Source organism: Protopterus annectens, chromosome 2.part1, assembly GCF_019279795.1.
Source record: "Protopterus annectens isolate FY-2018-M chromosome 2.part1, PAN1.0, whole genome shotgun sequence".
Lineage (NCBI taxonomy): Eukaryota > Metazoa > Chordata > Ceratodontiformes > Protopteridae > Protopterus > Protopterus annectens.
The window spans coordinates 1,997,763,212-1,997,781,493 of NC_056729.1; the positions used below are offsets into that span (position 1 = coordinate 1,997,763,212).

At 37.1% G+C, this 18,282-nt stretch overlaps 1 protein-coding gene across 1 annotated transcript in view; it reads left to right on the forward strand.

Moving 5' to 3' along the window:
- The first annotated feature begins 7,899 nt into the window (after positions 1-7,899).
- Positions 7,900-18,282, forward strand: part of BMP5 (bone morphogenetic protein 5) — a 657,822-nt gene continuing 647,439 nt past the window's right edge. The window contains exon 1 of the mRNA XM_044063369.1: positions 7,900-9,049. Within this exon, the coding sequence (XP_043919304.1) occupies positions 8,572-9,049 (478 nt within the window). The 5' untranslated portion in view covers positions 7,900-8,571. The remainder of the gene's footprint in view (positions 9,050-18,282) is intronic.

Genomic DNA, 18,282 nt, shown 5'->3' on the forward strand with positions numbered 1-18,282 from the left:
TTAGTCTGGGGATGGTAGGGGGTGGTCTTTTTGTGCTTCACCCCACAGGACTTCCACAGACAAGCCAGCAGGTCTGACATGAAATTGGCACCTCGGTCAGTCAGTATTTCTTTTGGGAAACCTACCCTGCTGAAAATTTCTAACAAAGTATTTGCCAGCTTCTCTGCCTCAACGGAAGACAAGGCCACTGCCTCAGGATATCATGTAGCATAATCCACTACCACTAGGATGTACTTTTACCCTGTGGAACTTGGGGTACTCAGAGGACCCACAATATCCATAGCTACCCTCTGAAATGGCTCCTCAATCACAGGCAAAGGTACCAAAGGAGCTCTAACCTTAACTCCTGCCTTGTCTACCTTTTGGCACTGCTCACAGGTCCTGCAATACTCTGTTACATCTTTGGAAATTCCAGGCCAATAACAGTTCTGCATAATATGCCTCTTTGTATATTTTATGCCCATATGACTTGTAAAGGGAACATCATGGGCTATGGCTAGAAGCACCAGGTGGTAGGCTCTAGGCACTACCAACTGCTGTACTCTCTCACCTTCTAGCCCTCCCTCAGGGAGTCCACTCTCTCTATAGTAACCTTTTGTCCCAGTATACAGATTCCCCCTTTCCTTGAGATCAAGTGCTTCCCTAGCTACCTACCTCAGGCCTTGCAATGTAGGGTCTGAGAGCTGAGCCTGTCTCAACTCTCTCCTTGTAACTCTTCCCAGCTCCCCTTCCACAGGAAGTCTGGCATCCCCTGATAGCGGTGCCTCACTGTCAATCTGGGTACTACTACTCACCTCTACATTTGCAGTCACTCTTTCCAAGGGAACATCAGTGCCTACAAGCAGCTGTGGCTCACATTCAGTCTCACTGCTACAGTGTAGCTCACTCCCTGAAGTAACCACCTCACCAGTCTTAGCTGCAAGTATGCAGTCTGTCTGGGTCTCTCCAGGCTACCAGACCCACATGCTTGTCTCCTAGCCTGACCACGTGTAATTGCATAAGCATATGGTACTGCCTCATCCAAATCCTACCCTCTCAGGACATCTGCAGGATGGTAGTTTAGTACCCCTGTTGTCTCAAGACAACCTACTATTGGCATTTTGTCTTTTCCACTTACTGGCTCCTTCACCTTAGGTTTCCCACCTTGCCTCTGTGGACACCTGTGTGCCACATGGCCCCACTAGTTGCATTCAAAACATTTAATCCTAGCTCCTGGATGTGTACCTGGACTAGTGGTTTCCCCTGCTACTGGCAGATTATGTTGTGGCAGTCTGTGCTGCCCACCATGGGTTTCTTTAGACCCATGAGCAGTACTGGGGGTCCCCTTCATGTGCAGGGCTGCCCTGCTTGCCAGGTATAGATCTCCCTTCTTTCCCAACACATCTGAAGTAGCACATTGTCTATCAGCTAACCAGATCCTCATGTCCTCAGGCAAAGTGCTAAGGGCTTGTACCCTCACCAAAAGGTCTGCCAGCCCTTCAAAAGTGGTGACCTGACATCCACTCACCCAGCTATGAAAACAAGTGCTCAGTTCAGCAACATATTCACACACACGTCCGTCTGCCTTGCATCTATGCTCATGAAACTTTTTCCTATACATTTCAGGTGTTAGCTTAAAACATTCTGAAAGACATTTTTTACAGCAGTATAATCAAAACAAACAGCGTCAGGCATTTTTGACAAAAAATTTACAGCTTTCCCATGGAGTAAGAGGGTCAAGAACCATACCCAGAGCCTTTGGTCAACACTATAGTGTTTGCATACCCTCTCAAACATATGAATGAAAGTATAAAAATTAGCCCTCTCTTTAAATTGAGGAAGAAATGTATTGACCTGTTGTGCTTCTGGGGTCCAGTTACTCCCTCTATCTGCAAATGCCTGGCCTCCAACTCAAGTCTCTTTAGCTCCAGCTGGAGTTTTAAGTCAACTGCAGAAAGGCTGAGCTGTCTCTTCTCCGAGGATATTGTATCTCCACTGCCAGTCTGATTGTCCTCCTGGATGCTGTTTTCTAATGCAGCTGTAACCAAGGCTGCAATCAGGCCTGTCTTAGTCAGGTTTCCATGCACCAGTCCCCCTAGCCTGGCACATCTCCACCAGCTGGCTCCTTGTCAGCTTTCCATACTCCTCTGCTGACATGCTGCCTGCTCACCCTGACTAACTAAGCTAACAAAAGAAATAAAACAATTGTGATCTCAACTCTGAGTATTCACTGCGTGGCTGTTTTAGAGTACAAAATACCTTCAGAGATCACTGTACATAAGCTACAGGATTCACTCTACCCACATCACTACAAGCCAATTAGTATTTGCCAACCAATTAATGTGTGATGTGGATATTCCACTAATGCTCACCAATTAGTATGTTTAGTGGATCCCACCACTGCAAATCAATTAATATGTGACACCCGTGCCCTGGCCCAGCAATCAAGGAGCCTCAATCCTCACCACTAACACCAGAAAGGGCATCTCATATGAGAGGAAAGAATAACAAATACACACAGTAAAGATCAATTTCCCTTACGAGCGCACAGAGATCACAGTCAGTCTGGGGCCTGGTTGCTCCCTTGCTCTCCAGTTCCCCAATAAGACTCCCCACTGGCACAGCTATAGGGTCCAGATCTCAACCTAGCTGGCAAGGTAACCTCCAGCACCCTCTCTGTCCAACCAGTGCATTGTGTCCCTGCCCAAGTAGCTGACACACACACACACACACACACACACACACACACACACACACACACACACACACACACACACACACACACACACACTTTTAGTTAAGTATTTATACAACTTCACAGACACTCCTGGGAAAGGCTGATACAGAGTCTCCAGCTGTGCCCCTATACCCAGACTATACAGTAGTAATTCCTGCCACCACCAGCTAATAATTATCAGCTACCCAAAGGCCCTTAAAAGGGTGTCCAATTATTACTGGGCAATATTATTATCCAGTAGTAGAGTAACTAAGCAATCAAGGCTTATTGGAAGGGCTTAGTACAGCATCACTTATAAGACTGCAATGTACTCTAGAGCTTAATTTATCTCTACATAAAACAGCCACAGTTGAAAAGGGTTTAAAAATATTTACTAATAAATACTAAAAACACAAGACAATGCTACTACACCACAGTGCCATTCAAGAGTTCAAAGATCATACAGAAACTTAAAATAATTCAGTAGTACAGTTCTGACATAACAGAAAAACACTTAGTGTAATCTTTTCTAATTCCTAGCTATTGCTACAAGAAAACATACTTCTAAAATAACTTACTTACATAGAGCATAACGCAGTGCTGAGTTGGATATCCAAGATCAAAATGCTTACAGTCTCTCTCTGAAAAATAGCTTTTAAAATCACTAAAAAACATTTCTGCTGAGCCCTCCCAGATTACATCATTTTGACACTTAGATTTCCCAGTATACACATTACATCATTTTGTCACTTAGCCTGGGGTTCCCAGGCCAACAGGCTACATTATTTAGCAAGCTAACACCTGCTCAGGAAGCTACAACAATAAGACATTTCACATGTATACTCTAGTAATTATTCCTTAAGTTAAAACAATAGAAAAAATGTGTTAGCCCAGACAGACTGACTCTGAGCTCTACAGAATGCTAGATTTGACATAATTTTAACTTCAAAAGAAAGATTTGAAATGCTCGACTTAGTTTTCCTTACAGCAGATGGCAATGTTGCTACAATCTTGAAGTTCAACATTTTACAGTATTTCGTTTCATTTAAGAAACAAGCCTGTATTTTACATTTATATTTACAAATGATAGAATTATCTGCACAATTATATCTGGCTAGGCTGGCAGCCTTCACCCTTCTCTGCCAGTCTTCACACAGCCCATACCCACTGACACCATTAAGAAACTGCTACAAAAACTAAAACCCTGCTCTACCTCAGCTGATAATCTCCCCCCAACTACCACAAACTGGCTGCTAACTCAGTCGCCTACCCAATCAGTATCCTTATAAATAGGTCTTTATCTGAATCAGAAGTACCTAGCATATGGAAACAATCTCACATCACCCCCATCCACAAAGGCGGCAACTCTTTTGATCCATCCAATTTCTGTCCTATATCCATCTTGTCATCCATATCCAAAATTCTGGAGAAAGGTATCCATCAGCAGGTGATGCAATATCTATTGCAAAACAACCTTTTAACCAAAACCCAACATGGCGTCTGATCTAGACACAGCACAGCTACAGCCCTATTATCATTTACAGACACCATAAACAAGGCTAGAGATGCAGGATGCTATAAAGCCTCAGTATTCCTTGATCTCTCCAAGGCCTTTGACAAAGTGTTTCACGCCTTACTTTTGAACACACTGTCTAACCTAGGCTTCTGACATAACACAGTACAATGGTTTCAGAGGTACCTCAAGGATCATAAACAAGCAGTGAAATGGTGCAATGAACTCTCACCCTTCCTAGGACCTCTACTCTTCAACATTTTCACAAACAACCTTCACACTGCCTCTCACCCTGGGACCCTCATCCAGTACGCCGATTATTCCACCATAATTTGCACTGCTCAATCATTACCAGGACTACTTTCAAAAACTCAACAGTCCTTTACAGCAGTAGAATCCTGGCTAAGAAATGCCCAACTTTTTCTTAATCCAAAGAAGACAAAACTAGTACCCTTATATCCCAAAAACACCTCCCCTGTCACTGATCATTTCAACATCTTTGCATCTGACAACATTGTCATTGAAATAGGGCAGGAAACCAAATTTCTAGGTGTTATCATTGACAATAAACTTTCATTTGACCCCCATATACAGCAAAATATAATGAAAACTCATCAAAAACTGGGACTCTTACATAGAAACAAGCATTTCTTTACTGCAGCAACCTTTTTGGACAATGTCTACATCATGTATGGTGAGAGTGACTATTTTTGTCTGTAGTGTAACTGTATAGGATTGTCTAGATGTGTTGTAATATATTTCAACATCTTGTAGCAGTTTGTTCTCTCAACTATTTTTTTGTATAATATTTCTAATGTAATTTGTATTGTATTGTATTATACTGTACTTGTATTGTACTGTATGTGGAGCTTTTCTCCCCGGACCTGTGCTGAAAATGGGTTCTGTAGACCCAGTCAGACCACCCTGGTAAATAAATGTCAAATAAATAAATAAAAAATAAATACATTGCAAAGTGTCTTTTTCCTAAACTGGCTTCTGAAATGATTTTTTATTAATTTGTTTTCTTTGATTTTAGACTACATTTTCACTGACTTCTTTATTTTCATTTCATGCTTCTCAATGAAGAGCACAACACAATGCAATTAGAATCTTGTTCCATATGTATTACTTCTTAAAGCAATGTTTCAGATATATTAATGCCTTATACATTATGTTTTGTTGATAGCTTTGCATCATTTGTTACAGTTGTACTTGATTTTTAAAAGTTTGAACCATGGTGGCCCAAGATGTGCCAGAAGGGTTCTTTGGACCAGTGCACCAAACCAGTTACAAATGTAAAATAAAAATTAAAAAAATAAAGATACTGTCATTGCTGCATTCACTTTGACATCTTAAAGAAATGGAAGAAAATCCGTGGATTATGAACTTCATTGTTAAGCGATACAATGATGCATGGTGTTGAATTTCCCTTCATACTTGACAGTGGTAGGACATTCTGAGAATGAATGAAAGGGGGGTAAAGACTGCAGTACTAGTCACTGAGGTCTCAGTTAAATAAGATTCATGTCATCAAGTTTAACTCCCAGATTTTTAACTCCTTGATCTGTGACTTCCACAGAAAATTACAGCCGGTGTTGTTGCTGTTTGCATAACAGCAATCATAACACTATGTGTAATATTTATCCTTCCTTTTTCTCCATGGCTGTGTGACTTTAGAGAGAGCATATTTAACTAAGTGGGTGTGTGGGGGAATTTCTCCACATGGTTGGGAAAAGTGGGTTTTGCCTCCTGCAAATAAATATTTTTTTGTAAATGTTTTATTAGGTTGAAGCATTAACAATTTTTTTTTAAATTCCATTGCAGTTTATACCAGTTGATTGCCCATGATACATAATAGATTTCAGAGCCATAACTAGCTTATCTGTTTGGATTGTGATGCAGTTCCCAAAACTGGCCACCGCCCCTTAAAGGTGAAGACCAAAAAAGGCAGGGTTTGTCACGACAAATGCTGAATCAGTATTAATTTTTAATGCCGCAATGTTCTGCCAGCTTCTGAAATGAGTTCCAGTTCTGCACTCCCACACCATTGGCGTCTATCATCCATGCCTCCCCTAACAACTTGCACTCAGTGCAGCTACCCCTATTGCCCAATCCTAATTATGACTCCAGTAGATCTGGTAGGCATTTGTCTGTTATGATTTCTGCTATGGAATATTGAACATCAGAATACTAAGGAATAAAGAAACACAGAAATCTAATGCTGAAAATACAGAAAGGTGAAAAATGAAACTGCAAATATTTTTTGCAAGAGGGAAAGCTCCCTGCTGTGGTGGTGAAGCGTCCCACACTTCCCAGACTTACATATACTAATTCCGGAAATGCATCGACTTGAAGAAGGGAAAAATCTCCTAAAACAAAGGAATCACAGTTGATGTCCTATGGAAAACCATAATTAGAATTATGTTTCTTGGCATGTTGTGCTTTGGGCAATTGACACTCAGGGAAGATCATCTCAACCACCTGTAAATATACCTCTGTTATATGATATGTTAAAAAATTGCACATTTTCAGGATAGATGCCCTAGGGAGGCAGAAATGTTTGAGAGAAGCATGAAGAAAAGTGAAATACAGTGGCGTGAGCATCACCTATTACAACACCTAGTACAACTGTATAGGAAACAGAGCAGCAGGAACATGTAAGTGAAGAGCATCTTGAGATCTTGAAATCATGAAGGTGCAACAGAAAAATGTGAATTATCTGTGTACATTATCTTCTTCTCATCTGGCTTGATTACATGTTTTCCCCATTTTTATTACAAGATGTATTTAAGCTGCACGAGTTTGTGCTTTTTTTTCATCCTATATCTGAGACATCTATTTATGGAAAAATACTGAATATAGGAACATAGGATTAAGCCTTGCTAGAATAATTAAGACATCAAAGAAATTGAGACAGATATTTTTTTCTATCCAATGCATTACTACAAATAAAATCAATATAAATAAGTTAAATAAATTTAAAACACTGAAAGTAACAACATAATGTCTGCTTTCAAATTATATTGTATTAATAAATTAGTCTTGTGTTTTTCTTATCCTGTTCTGTAGAAAAGAAAAGCAAAAATGCCGAAATTCATTGAAATATTCTTAAAAAGGTTCTAAAGCATGGTCATGTCATTTTTTCAACCTCACCTAGCTTTCCAAAAAAAGTTTGTTCTCTTTCCAGCCTAAAAAACAAAAAAATACTTTTCTGCTGCCTTGATTCTAATTACTGGTTATAATTTAATAAACTATATTAGTCTGAAAAGTTATTTTGATTTTACTAAGCTAAATAGCAACATGGTATTAAAAACTATTTGCAAGGCGGTACACCAGAATAAGTCTGAATGGAAAGTAAGAAATAACATGTATAAATAGCATTCCTTGATTGCATTCAGCACTAGAGTAGCCCTTGGTGCAGTAACCTAGAATAAAAACCACACCCAAGAACTTCAGAAAGCCTTTCTGTACATCGGTATTTATGCTTATCACCAGATCACAGAAACTTCTGAAAGGTATACAGCCTATGTGTGCTTCAGAGGGAAGCGTCAAACACTGTGGAAAGCCACCAGTATAGGAAAAGATGATCTGGCAAGTAATAGGTTAAGACGTTTTTTTTTTTTTTTCCTTGCTTTGTATGTGTCAAATTACAATGAGAAACCTCTTCTTTCCCAGCAGGGCTGTGCTTACATTACGCCTCAGATCTCTCTGAATGAGGTTTGGTACAGATCTGTCAGATTTGCCTGCTGGCAGTGGAAGCAGCTGTTTGGGAACAAGGAGAACTTGGGATAAATATACAGACCCTTCATTATTCAGCGTAATGAATTCATATTCATGTCTTTGGTCAACAGCTACCTGTGTCAAAGTTCTATACCTTCCATGGGTAATTTAGCTACAAGATACTATCTAAATGTTGGACTCTGATGTGTTCCTCAGCTTTAAAACAGGCATGGACAGACTTACGATTTCTTCATTATTTCTTCTGTAAAGAAGGCAAGGTGCAGAGGGAATTTGAACAAGTGAAAACACTTGACAATTTATGGATTAAATATACTAATATTACACTAAGAAAAGGATATTTTACTATTTGAAACTCACGACATTTATGTAGATGCTGATGTATCAGCCTTAACCTTTTTGATGAATGCAACAGGTCTGTAATTATAACCCACCAAATTTGTTTTCTGTGAGCTGATTTCTATATTTATGGAATATATTTAACAGGAATACCGATGCAAGAGTGCAGGAAGGGGTCTGGATCATATTTAATATGAAATTTAAGACAGTTCTGTGCTGCTGAGGATACTGCTGCAATACAATTATAAAACAGTAGCATATACTCATCTTAAATCAACTAACAAGAATGCATTACTTCACATTGGTTGTGCAGTTCTCCATAGGGTTCCTTTGGAGTGGCTGGTTTCCTTTGCTCTTTGGGGAATGTGGCCTTGCACAAAATCATGTGCACTCAAGCTTCATTTATAGAAAGTTGCGAAATCATGAGAGAAGGGAAATTCAGAGAGAGATTCTGTCCATCCTTGGTTTACCACAGCGTCCCAGACCATTTTCTTTGGGAAAACAGGCTTCATCTGCCCCCCTGTTTATGTTGGATCTTTACAATGCCATGACAAATGAAGAAGGCAGTGACAATCTGGAGTATACCTTGCAAAATCATCTCAGGATGGAGAGCAGAGGAGTAAGTAAAAGGTATCGAACATACCCACTGGGAACTCAGTCATACAGGACAACACGCCTTACAACTCAGAGCCCGCCCTTAGCCAGCTTACATGACACCAACTTTCTAAATGATGCAGACATGGTGATGAGCTTTGTCAACCTAGGTATGTTAGATGTATAATTCTTTATTAATACCTTTCAAATGCTGGGATGAGAGTTGGCATAATGGGCAAGGTGTTTACCTCATAGGCATAAGGTACAGGGTTTGATTCTTACCTTTGGGCTAGGAATGTTGACTAGGCTTAAAATGGCCCACAAGAGCAGATAGCCTCATACTATTCTGCACAAAAGCATCACTGGCAATTAAAGAAGAGTGTCAGCTACTACTACTTACTGTCAGAAGGGCATAAACAACCTATGATTATTAAAAATAGGGCTTGGGGTTTGGCATAATGGTTAAAATGCTTACCTTACAGGCACAAAGTGCAGGGTTTGATTATCAAACAGGATTATTGGCTAGACTTAAAATGTGCAGCAAGGGCAGTTAGCCTAATAGTAATGTAATTTAAATGTGCATTGACAAGTGTGTGTTCATTATGCAAACAATGTTATTTCATTGAAATGTGCAGCCAAATTGCTTATATTTCCATAGTTACACTGAGGCATAGCTGTTTCACCAGTTGTAGTTTAAGTTCATTTGATTTTGCACTGAATGAAGGAATGAGTTACATTTTTCGGTGCAAGCTTATTTACTTGTTACTTACTTCTTGCTTTCATACAACATTTTATAAGGAGCCTAAAGATGAATTATGACTGTAGAAAATGAGACTTTTGACAGAGCTATGTCTTCAATAACTTGCCTGTATAATTACTTTTGAATTCTATTACATTTATGAAGAAAGCCACCAAATTCTCTATTACTCCATTCAGTAGTTATACAAAATATATCAGAAGAAATCCCTTCTAAAAAGAAATCGGATATATTTTCACCACTTCTAAACTACAGTAACAAAAATAAATGCAAATTAAAATTGCACAACTTGTTGTAGTATTTAAAATTTGGTGTCATAGAGTGGAGGTCTTTAAGATTCTTCAAGGAGTATACTGAACACAAAGACAAACATCAAGCATATTAAATCTTTTAGTAATTCAGCTTATTCTGTAAAGAGTAAATTATAAACTACATGAATTAGTTTGATTTATTATCCATTAGTCATAAGTGTTCAGATCTTGCTTATATAAAATCTAACAGAAAATATATCAGGCACCATGTCATATATAAAGTATACAAGCAAATTAAAATTCAGGAATTATAAGCAGAAATATAAGGCTTACATAACTGATAAATCATTTAGTCCTTAAATGTACTGGAACATTTCTGTTTACAGTTTTCTTTCAGTTTCATTCTGGCCAATTTACTTAATATGCACAGGAACTGCCTCCTATCAGAATGTATTAAGTTTTGTTAAGAAAACGTCTGGAAGATCTGTTGGGGTACAAGAGTTCTGTTCAGACTTTCCCAGTAAACAAATATTAATAAATAAATAAATACATAAATAAATCTACTGGGTGACAGGTAGGACTGGCTGTTAGTTAATACAAAAAAACTACGGTCTCTGAAGAATTTTTAAACATTTTGATTTTACAGTAAAAACAAAGGAATTTGCATTTTTTTTGCAAACATGAAAATGAATCTACCTTTTTATATTTCTGTATTGAGGACAGGACAATTAAGATTTTCTATTCACATGCACTGTAAAAGTTTCAATGCTCATCTTTCCCCTGTTATTAATCTAACGGGTCTGTGAGTGAAAATGGAGTCCTATGACCCAGTCTCCCAACCTTAGGAAATAACCAAATGCATTATTGTGAAATTACTACAGGGAGATTTGGAAAAATGTAGATACTACTGTGTATGGCATGATCTTAAATTAATACGTGAATACAAAAAAATAAACACATTTCTCATTTCCAGAAAGTGATCTACGCCTGGCATTAATAAATCATGGTGATGCTGACTTCCCTTTGTACAATTTTCTAAATTTAATTTTGTTATTGCTTCAACTAAAATAGACGGCATTTTTTTCTGAGCAGCTTACAACGTGTTTTACAGGGAAGTAATAACTCAGCTGGCATGCCGTATGACAGGTAAAATGCAAAATGAAACCACAAAAGATGTTACAATAAAAAAGTGTGTGAGACAGTTTTGGATGAAACAACATCACTAACTGCACATGCCTTTACATACAATGACTGATTTTTTAATGTTCTTGTATGGATGGGACAATATACTGGTATCTGATTCCAATTGCAGTGCTGTCTTAAAAAATGCAGTACTCTTGATATTTGAATGTAATTTATATCAAAATAACTGTTTAGTGTTGACAGGCCTAGCTGCTGTCTTGCAAATGATGTAAGAATAAGCCACGTCTAGAGAGTGGGAAACGTGGTTTTAAGATAGATAAGTATGTTTCTATTCCAGCTTTACAAAATTTACAGTGGGTAAAATCGTAATACTTAATAATTAGAGGGTACTCCAAAACTCTTGCAGTCCGGCAGGGTGGTGTGGTAATTGAGAGTTGTGGCTGTGTATATTGGAGATACTTATAATTTTTTTTTTCTGGTGGTCTGCACAGTTTTTTTTAATGGAGGTATAATTACCTAGCTCTGTGTGGTTTCCCATGGGTACCATTTGCTAAAACCAACGCAGCATCTAAATGATGCTATTTTAACAGTTGCTAGTGGAAAAGTACAGTGTTATCCAAGCACTGTAAGAGCTTCCTGGCACCCAGCCACTACCTCATGTTGGGAAATCTGCCTTCTCCTACACGTTTGCCTAGTGGTCTGATCAGTAGTGGTGACTGTGCCTTTGTAACATTATCATACCAATCTCCTAAGACTACTGACTTTAAAACTGCCTCTCATAATAATCTATGTGCAGCTGAAGAACTATATTAGCATTCAATGTTCAGCCACTGTTATCTTCAACTTGCCATATCATCAAAACCTTTCTCTTAATTCTGAATCGTATGCCTCACAACTAGTCCTCACCAATACCTGAACAGTTTTGCTAGCATCTCCCAGCTGTATACATTGTTCTGTGACACTGCTCACCTCCCTATGCTTGTACCTCTAATATAAGCCATATTATAGCCATATATATAAAATTGTCTCTAAACCTGCTTTACACCCCATCTCTTATCTACAACATTAAAATGTCTGCCTTACGTCCGCTTTCTTTGAATTTCTAAGTAATAATCACACGATCTGCTACCTATTTCATAAACTCACTAGTACATCTCTTCAAATGCTCAGTATTCGACATCTGCTAATGCTTAAGTATATTTTATACGGTGGTAGTTTCCCCTACTTCATATGAATGCAATCTAATTAGCAAACATATATCTGCTTGTTAATGTTTATTATTTGATGTCTGTTCATGTATGTTACAGAATATCTGTTCAAAAACATGTGCAGTATCTTGAAGCTTGTCTTCCCAGCGCTTCATTTAAATGATATTTTTGACTAAACCTAGAAGGACACACTTAGTAACTAAAAGCAATATAAAAAATAAAATAAAATAAAATAAAAAAAAATTCTGCTCCATCACATTCTAGAAACTGTTCTTTGAAGATGACCTATTTAAGATAGTAACACATTCTCTTTATATCCAGACTTACTGTAGTGGTAAGTCATACACTATTAAAATGATTCTTTGCATTGGTTCAGGGTATTACAAAGCTCCTACAGGGCACCAGCTGTTTCTTCATAGACAGTAGATGAAAGGAATGCTTTGGCACCCCTAATTATTCGTATGCTAAAGGATATTACTTGTATTTTATCATAATCCTAAATCTGTGCAACTTCTATTTATATCAGGACCCTTAATGAACTAAACATGATGCTTCTTCATTCACTTCTTGTCATAATTATACTTTTTAGTCATATATTTCAGGGTAATTAACAGATTAAAAAGTTCATTAAAAGCCAAGTAGCAAGCATATGGTTCTCCCCTGCTGATCTTATACTGCTTTGATATATGACATGAGCACAGCAGTTGTGACAACAGTCTTTCAGCACACTTGAAGATGATAAATGAAATGCTCACCTGAATGTACTGCATACACACGCACGCAAACACACAGACGTACACACACATACACAAACGCACACACATACATGCAGATATGCGCATGCATGCACACGCAGCTGCACAGACACACACACACATGCACACACATACACACAAATCACTTGCTTGTCAAAGTACAAATCAGAATTTTATGAAAGTTTCTTTTAAATGCAGCAGTAGCACCCTTCAGATTAAATCCAGAGATCATTTGGGCAAAATGAAATGCATTACACATAACAGTCTTTAAGAGCATTGTTTTGCTCCAGATGTCAATGTGATGATTCAGGATGAATACATGTAAGATGTGTCTGGCTTTTGTGAGTGCAATTTTATCTTCCTGCTGTGCGTTTGGCAGAGCATTATCTAAAATTGACATGCCAGTAGTGAGAAGGCCATGTTATTTTGTAATGAGTTGATACCGGTTATATAATAATAGAGACAATTCTACCACTTTGACAAGAACTATATTAATTATTTTGCCACTGTAGATTTAGAATGGTATATTTTGTAAATATGAAGGCTGCAACTAAAGAATACTTTTTGAATGTGAGACAAAAGTGACCTGTTAGGAATAAAAAGGCATGATTTAATGATCTGCTGTGGTATGAATACAACAAAGCCTATGTGCATGTTTCAAAAAGTAATACTGTAGGTAAAGTCTCAAAAGTCAGGATTTAGTGCACTTTTTGCTATTAGTGAATTGTTTCATAATGTCAATAGGTAGATTATGATGGCACATTAACATTTCCTAAACTAGGTATACTGATCAAAATGACTTGAATCTGAAAGCATTTCTAATCTCTTTTTGTCATAGCAACAGCTTTTGGAAACACAATGCTGTTTGACACACTTGCAAGGTTACTAAGTGCCCTGCTACCTGTTCTCAAAAGATCTGCCTTTTCAAATGAGAACCTTCCTATTGCACTAATAATGTACAATTCTGACTGCCAGGTTTATTAGGACCATCTTGTAATTGCCTGTATTGTCTCAGTAAGATAACAGGTAGGTCAAAGATCAATCAACAGCCAGTTCTTGGTTAGCGTTGCCTATGGATATAAGCGGAAATTAATTACTTTCAGATAAGAACAGTTCATTCACTGTGTATTCTGTCTTTCTAAACCATGCTACACTTTCATATCACCAGTGAGAACTGGCTGTGATGCGTGCTGTCATTGTGCATACATTCATTCACAATTCATTCAAAAGTTACACAACAGCAAGTACAACCAGTCCTTGAATAGGGATGCATATTCAAAAGTTATAGAGTTACACATGTTTGACTTCCTTTTAACATATGTGTGTGAGTTGCCTTGCATGTGTGTGTGAGTTGGCTCCTTGTGTGTAAATGGGTGGATACGTGTGTGTGCATGTGTATGTGTGAGCACACAATATATAACTAGATAAATGTATATATACACGTATAACACACACATACACATGCACACACACCCACCAAGTTTAAGTACACAAATATTTTTTAAATGAATGTGTACACACATACATATTCAGTTCAGTGTTTATGTTAGTGTGGATTTTTGTTCCTAATACTCTAATACAATGCTATATTATACTATACTATGCTATACTGCATAGTACTGTGTATTACTTCTTTTTTCCTGTGATTAGTGTCTCTGGGAATGTTACTTCATCAAACACTTGTTTGGTCTGTGACTGCGACTAAAGAATACTGTAGCATTTGAATGTGAGACAAAAGTGACTTGTTAGGAATAAAAAGGCAATAAGATTTAAAGAACTGCCCATGTGCATGTTTCAAAAAGTAAATATTTAGGTAGGTTTCCCTTAAGTTCTTAGCTTGAAAGATAATCAAACAGAAATCACTGCTGCTAACTTGTCATTCAGTCAGTTTGTATGGTAGCATATCTGACCTGTAGATAGTTCATATACTGAAGATCTGAGTTTGATTCTGCTACCTGGACGTATGTGTCATATAACTGTGAGTATGTCCGAATTACATTGTGTTAAAGATCTTTGGTTGTAAAGGTGACTTAAATATAGGCTATCAGTTATAAGCATTCTTCATGATGTTGTCCTGGATTTTATTTTGTTGTATTTGCTTGAACAGTGTCCAGCTATGAACAAGTCGCTCAATTAAAGCAGTGTTCTAGGGTCATCGCAGAAAAAAATTGTTCTCAGTTGAGATTGACTGACTTGATGCTTTCAGACATATAACTGTCATGAAGATGGAAACCCAGCAAGAAAACATGTAAAAGTAAATTGAAGCATAAGGGATAACAAGTAAAATGTATTGCAGCAACAAAACACACAACATAGCCAAATCCTAATACTGGTCTAATGGAATGAAAATTTCACCACTCATGGTGACCTATAATTTTTCATATGTGATACTGTAGTACTACAACTTTAATTGCTAATGCCAATTACAAAGTAAATGTCTTAAAGATTCAGATCAGAAAGCCTGAATTTACAACAGAAGAACTCATTGTAGAATTTAACTACAGTTAGTGTAAAATGTTTACTCAGCTAAAATAAAGTGCAGAAAGAATACCTTATGCATTTTCCCCCAGTCTTAATCTGTGATTTACTGTTCTTGTTTAGTTTGCTTAATGAAGTCCCTCACTGAGAGTACCATAAATCTTGGTAATTTAAGTATGCAGCAGAAGCAAAAAATTATGGCCCAGTCCTTCTTCGTGATTTATGCTATAATGATGTGGAAATTAGATCACATAACAGAGATGACTCTTACTAGTTTTATTTCTTTTTTTCTATTTTTACTGCAATATCCTTGTGTCAGTGTTTTATTCCTTGAAGACACACATTTCGTAGTAAACATCCCTCCTGACAGATTAGTTTGCTTTCCTGAATGATGTGCACTTACTGTAACTTATTTTCAGCTCCAATATTAAAGTTCTTTGATATGCTTCCTCCCTCTAAAAAAAAATGTATATCTGGCAGTTTTGCACAGGCCATTAGGGCCATGAGGCAGTAACTGTGTTGCAGTCTTGTATTCGGTTCTCTCAATCTCCACTTAGAAAAGGCTTGTGTGCTTATTGCTTAGCAAATTAAAAGCATCATGCTGGTTTTAGGAGTATACATAAAACGTTTGATAAGGCAGAACAGACAAGGAAAGTTAGCTGCATACAAGGTGTTACAAAGGAATAACAGAGGCAATAACTGCTATATAGTTTAAATGTCAGTTAGGCATGATTTACCACACACAGCTTGAATATTTTTTGAACTTTTTACTTCAACCACATTGCTACATGTCTGTGTTTGATGAAGCACTAATTACTACTTCTTTTAACTACATGTTTATGTTCAGAAGAACATAAATGGCCACACTTCTTTGCTACGATCCACACCCAAAACTGCTAGAAATGCCATTAGGTAATATTTTCTTTGTAATCATGAAGTGCTTTGACTGAAAAAAATTGTCTTTAAAAGCCTTTGTTGTTGCTATATAATGAAGTTCTGCATGAGCTGTAGACAGACATCTTGGCCACCTGGGATCTTTTAGAAATAGTGTACTTTTAACAACTCACCTTATATACTTACAGTAAATAATACAGTAAGTAAAAATGTTATTTCCCATAAACAAAAATATAAATCAGATAAAATGAAAAAATGGTGGTAGCTGCATGCTATCCAGCTTTAGATGCAAACCGAAATCAGTTGAATATTGTATAGGATTACCAGACTGTTAATCAGGGAAAAATCATTCAGTGATAAATGCAACCTACAATCAAAAAGAAGTTTCTGAAAAAATCTTTGGTGCCTTGGCCAAGCCTTCAGAGGAGCTGCTTGTGTTTATTATTTGCTTTTTTCATCACTTATGGTATCTTACAGAAATCATTCAGTGCTTGATCTGTTCATATTCCACAGGCTAACAGCTAAATCACTATACCAATACTAAAAGTAAAACAAAACAATTAAGCAATTGTATTACAGTGTGAATATTACATTTTACATAACAGATTGTTTTACCTTTACTTTAGATTTTAGCAATAATTCACTTGTGACCAATTTTTCACTTAGTTAATATGCAGTGCGCTATGTGTTAGTTACTTTTTCTTTATTTTTTCATTCATTTGTCAACCAGGAAGTTACACTGAGTCTATGAATACATTTTAGCCATTACATGGATCAGACAGACTATGAAGTCTTGAATAAATGTATATTTCCAGTACAGAGATGCTAAGGGAAAATTATTATTATATTTATAGATGTGGTTAACTTAAATGGAGTCTGAGATACTGAACAAATGAATCCCTATCCCAAAGGAAGGTAGGCTCCCTTTGTCACTCAATCTAATATTATAAACTCTGTGGTCATTGTACCTAGCCATTTGCTATATTTCTGTTCTGTTTTGGTTATGTACAGCTTAGTGCCTCTCCGTTTCACGTTCTTATTAAGTGAAAAACAAAAACTTAAGACTAGTCAAAGATGTTTTATGGATTTATTGATTGATTGATTTAAGCATTTGTTAACCAGGTAGGTAAACTGATTAAGGGCTGTATTATGCTACAACTCAGTATAAGTACTCATTTAGATCACTTTGTAAAATGCTGTGGAATGACAAGATTTAGGGCATTATTATGCCATTCAGTTTTACACAATGAAGTAATTACATTAAATATGATATAAAATGTTAAGAATAATAACCTGCACAATGCTAGTTCGATGCACAATGTTACAGAAGATGGTCTTAACATAGTAGTACAGCATACTAAACCAAAATGACTTTCCAAGCACATTTAACATATTTGCATAATTTGTATATTTACCAGAAAATTATTCCAGCTGAGAGTGGGAAATTTAGTGACTAACTTATTTCAGACTGCATGCAAATTCATAACAAATATAACAGCTTGGACTGACTCACACCTTAGCTGACAATGTGACTACAGCCAGCCATGGAGGTAAAGGACAGGTTGTACTGGTGAAATAAATTAACATAATAGTGTGGGAAAGGAAGGTTAAAGAATTAACAAAAATCAATCAATCTATCAATAAATAGATAAATTGCACTTTAGCCATGCCAGCCTTGATCCAAGAGGCTTCAGTAACATATTTGCATTATCTGCAGTATGCCATCGCAGTCAAATAAGAACTTAGGTTACATATAAAGTTGGTCTAAAACACGTATATATTAGATGTAAGCTAAAGGTATTTATGTGTCAGAAAGCTGAGGAGTAATGAAAATTGCATCCATTCAGTAAACATACACATGTTAAATATGGCTGAGTTGTGTTTGTAATAGTATTTCCATTTGTCCTTCTTGAGAAA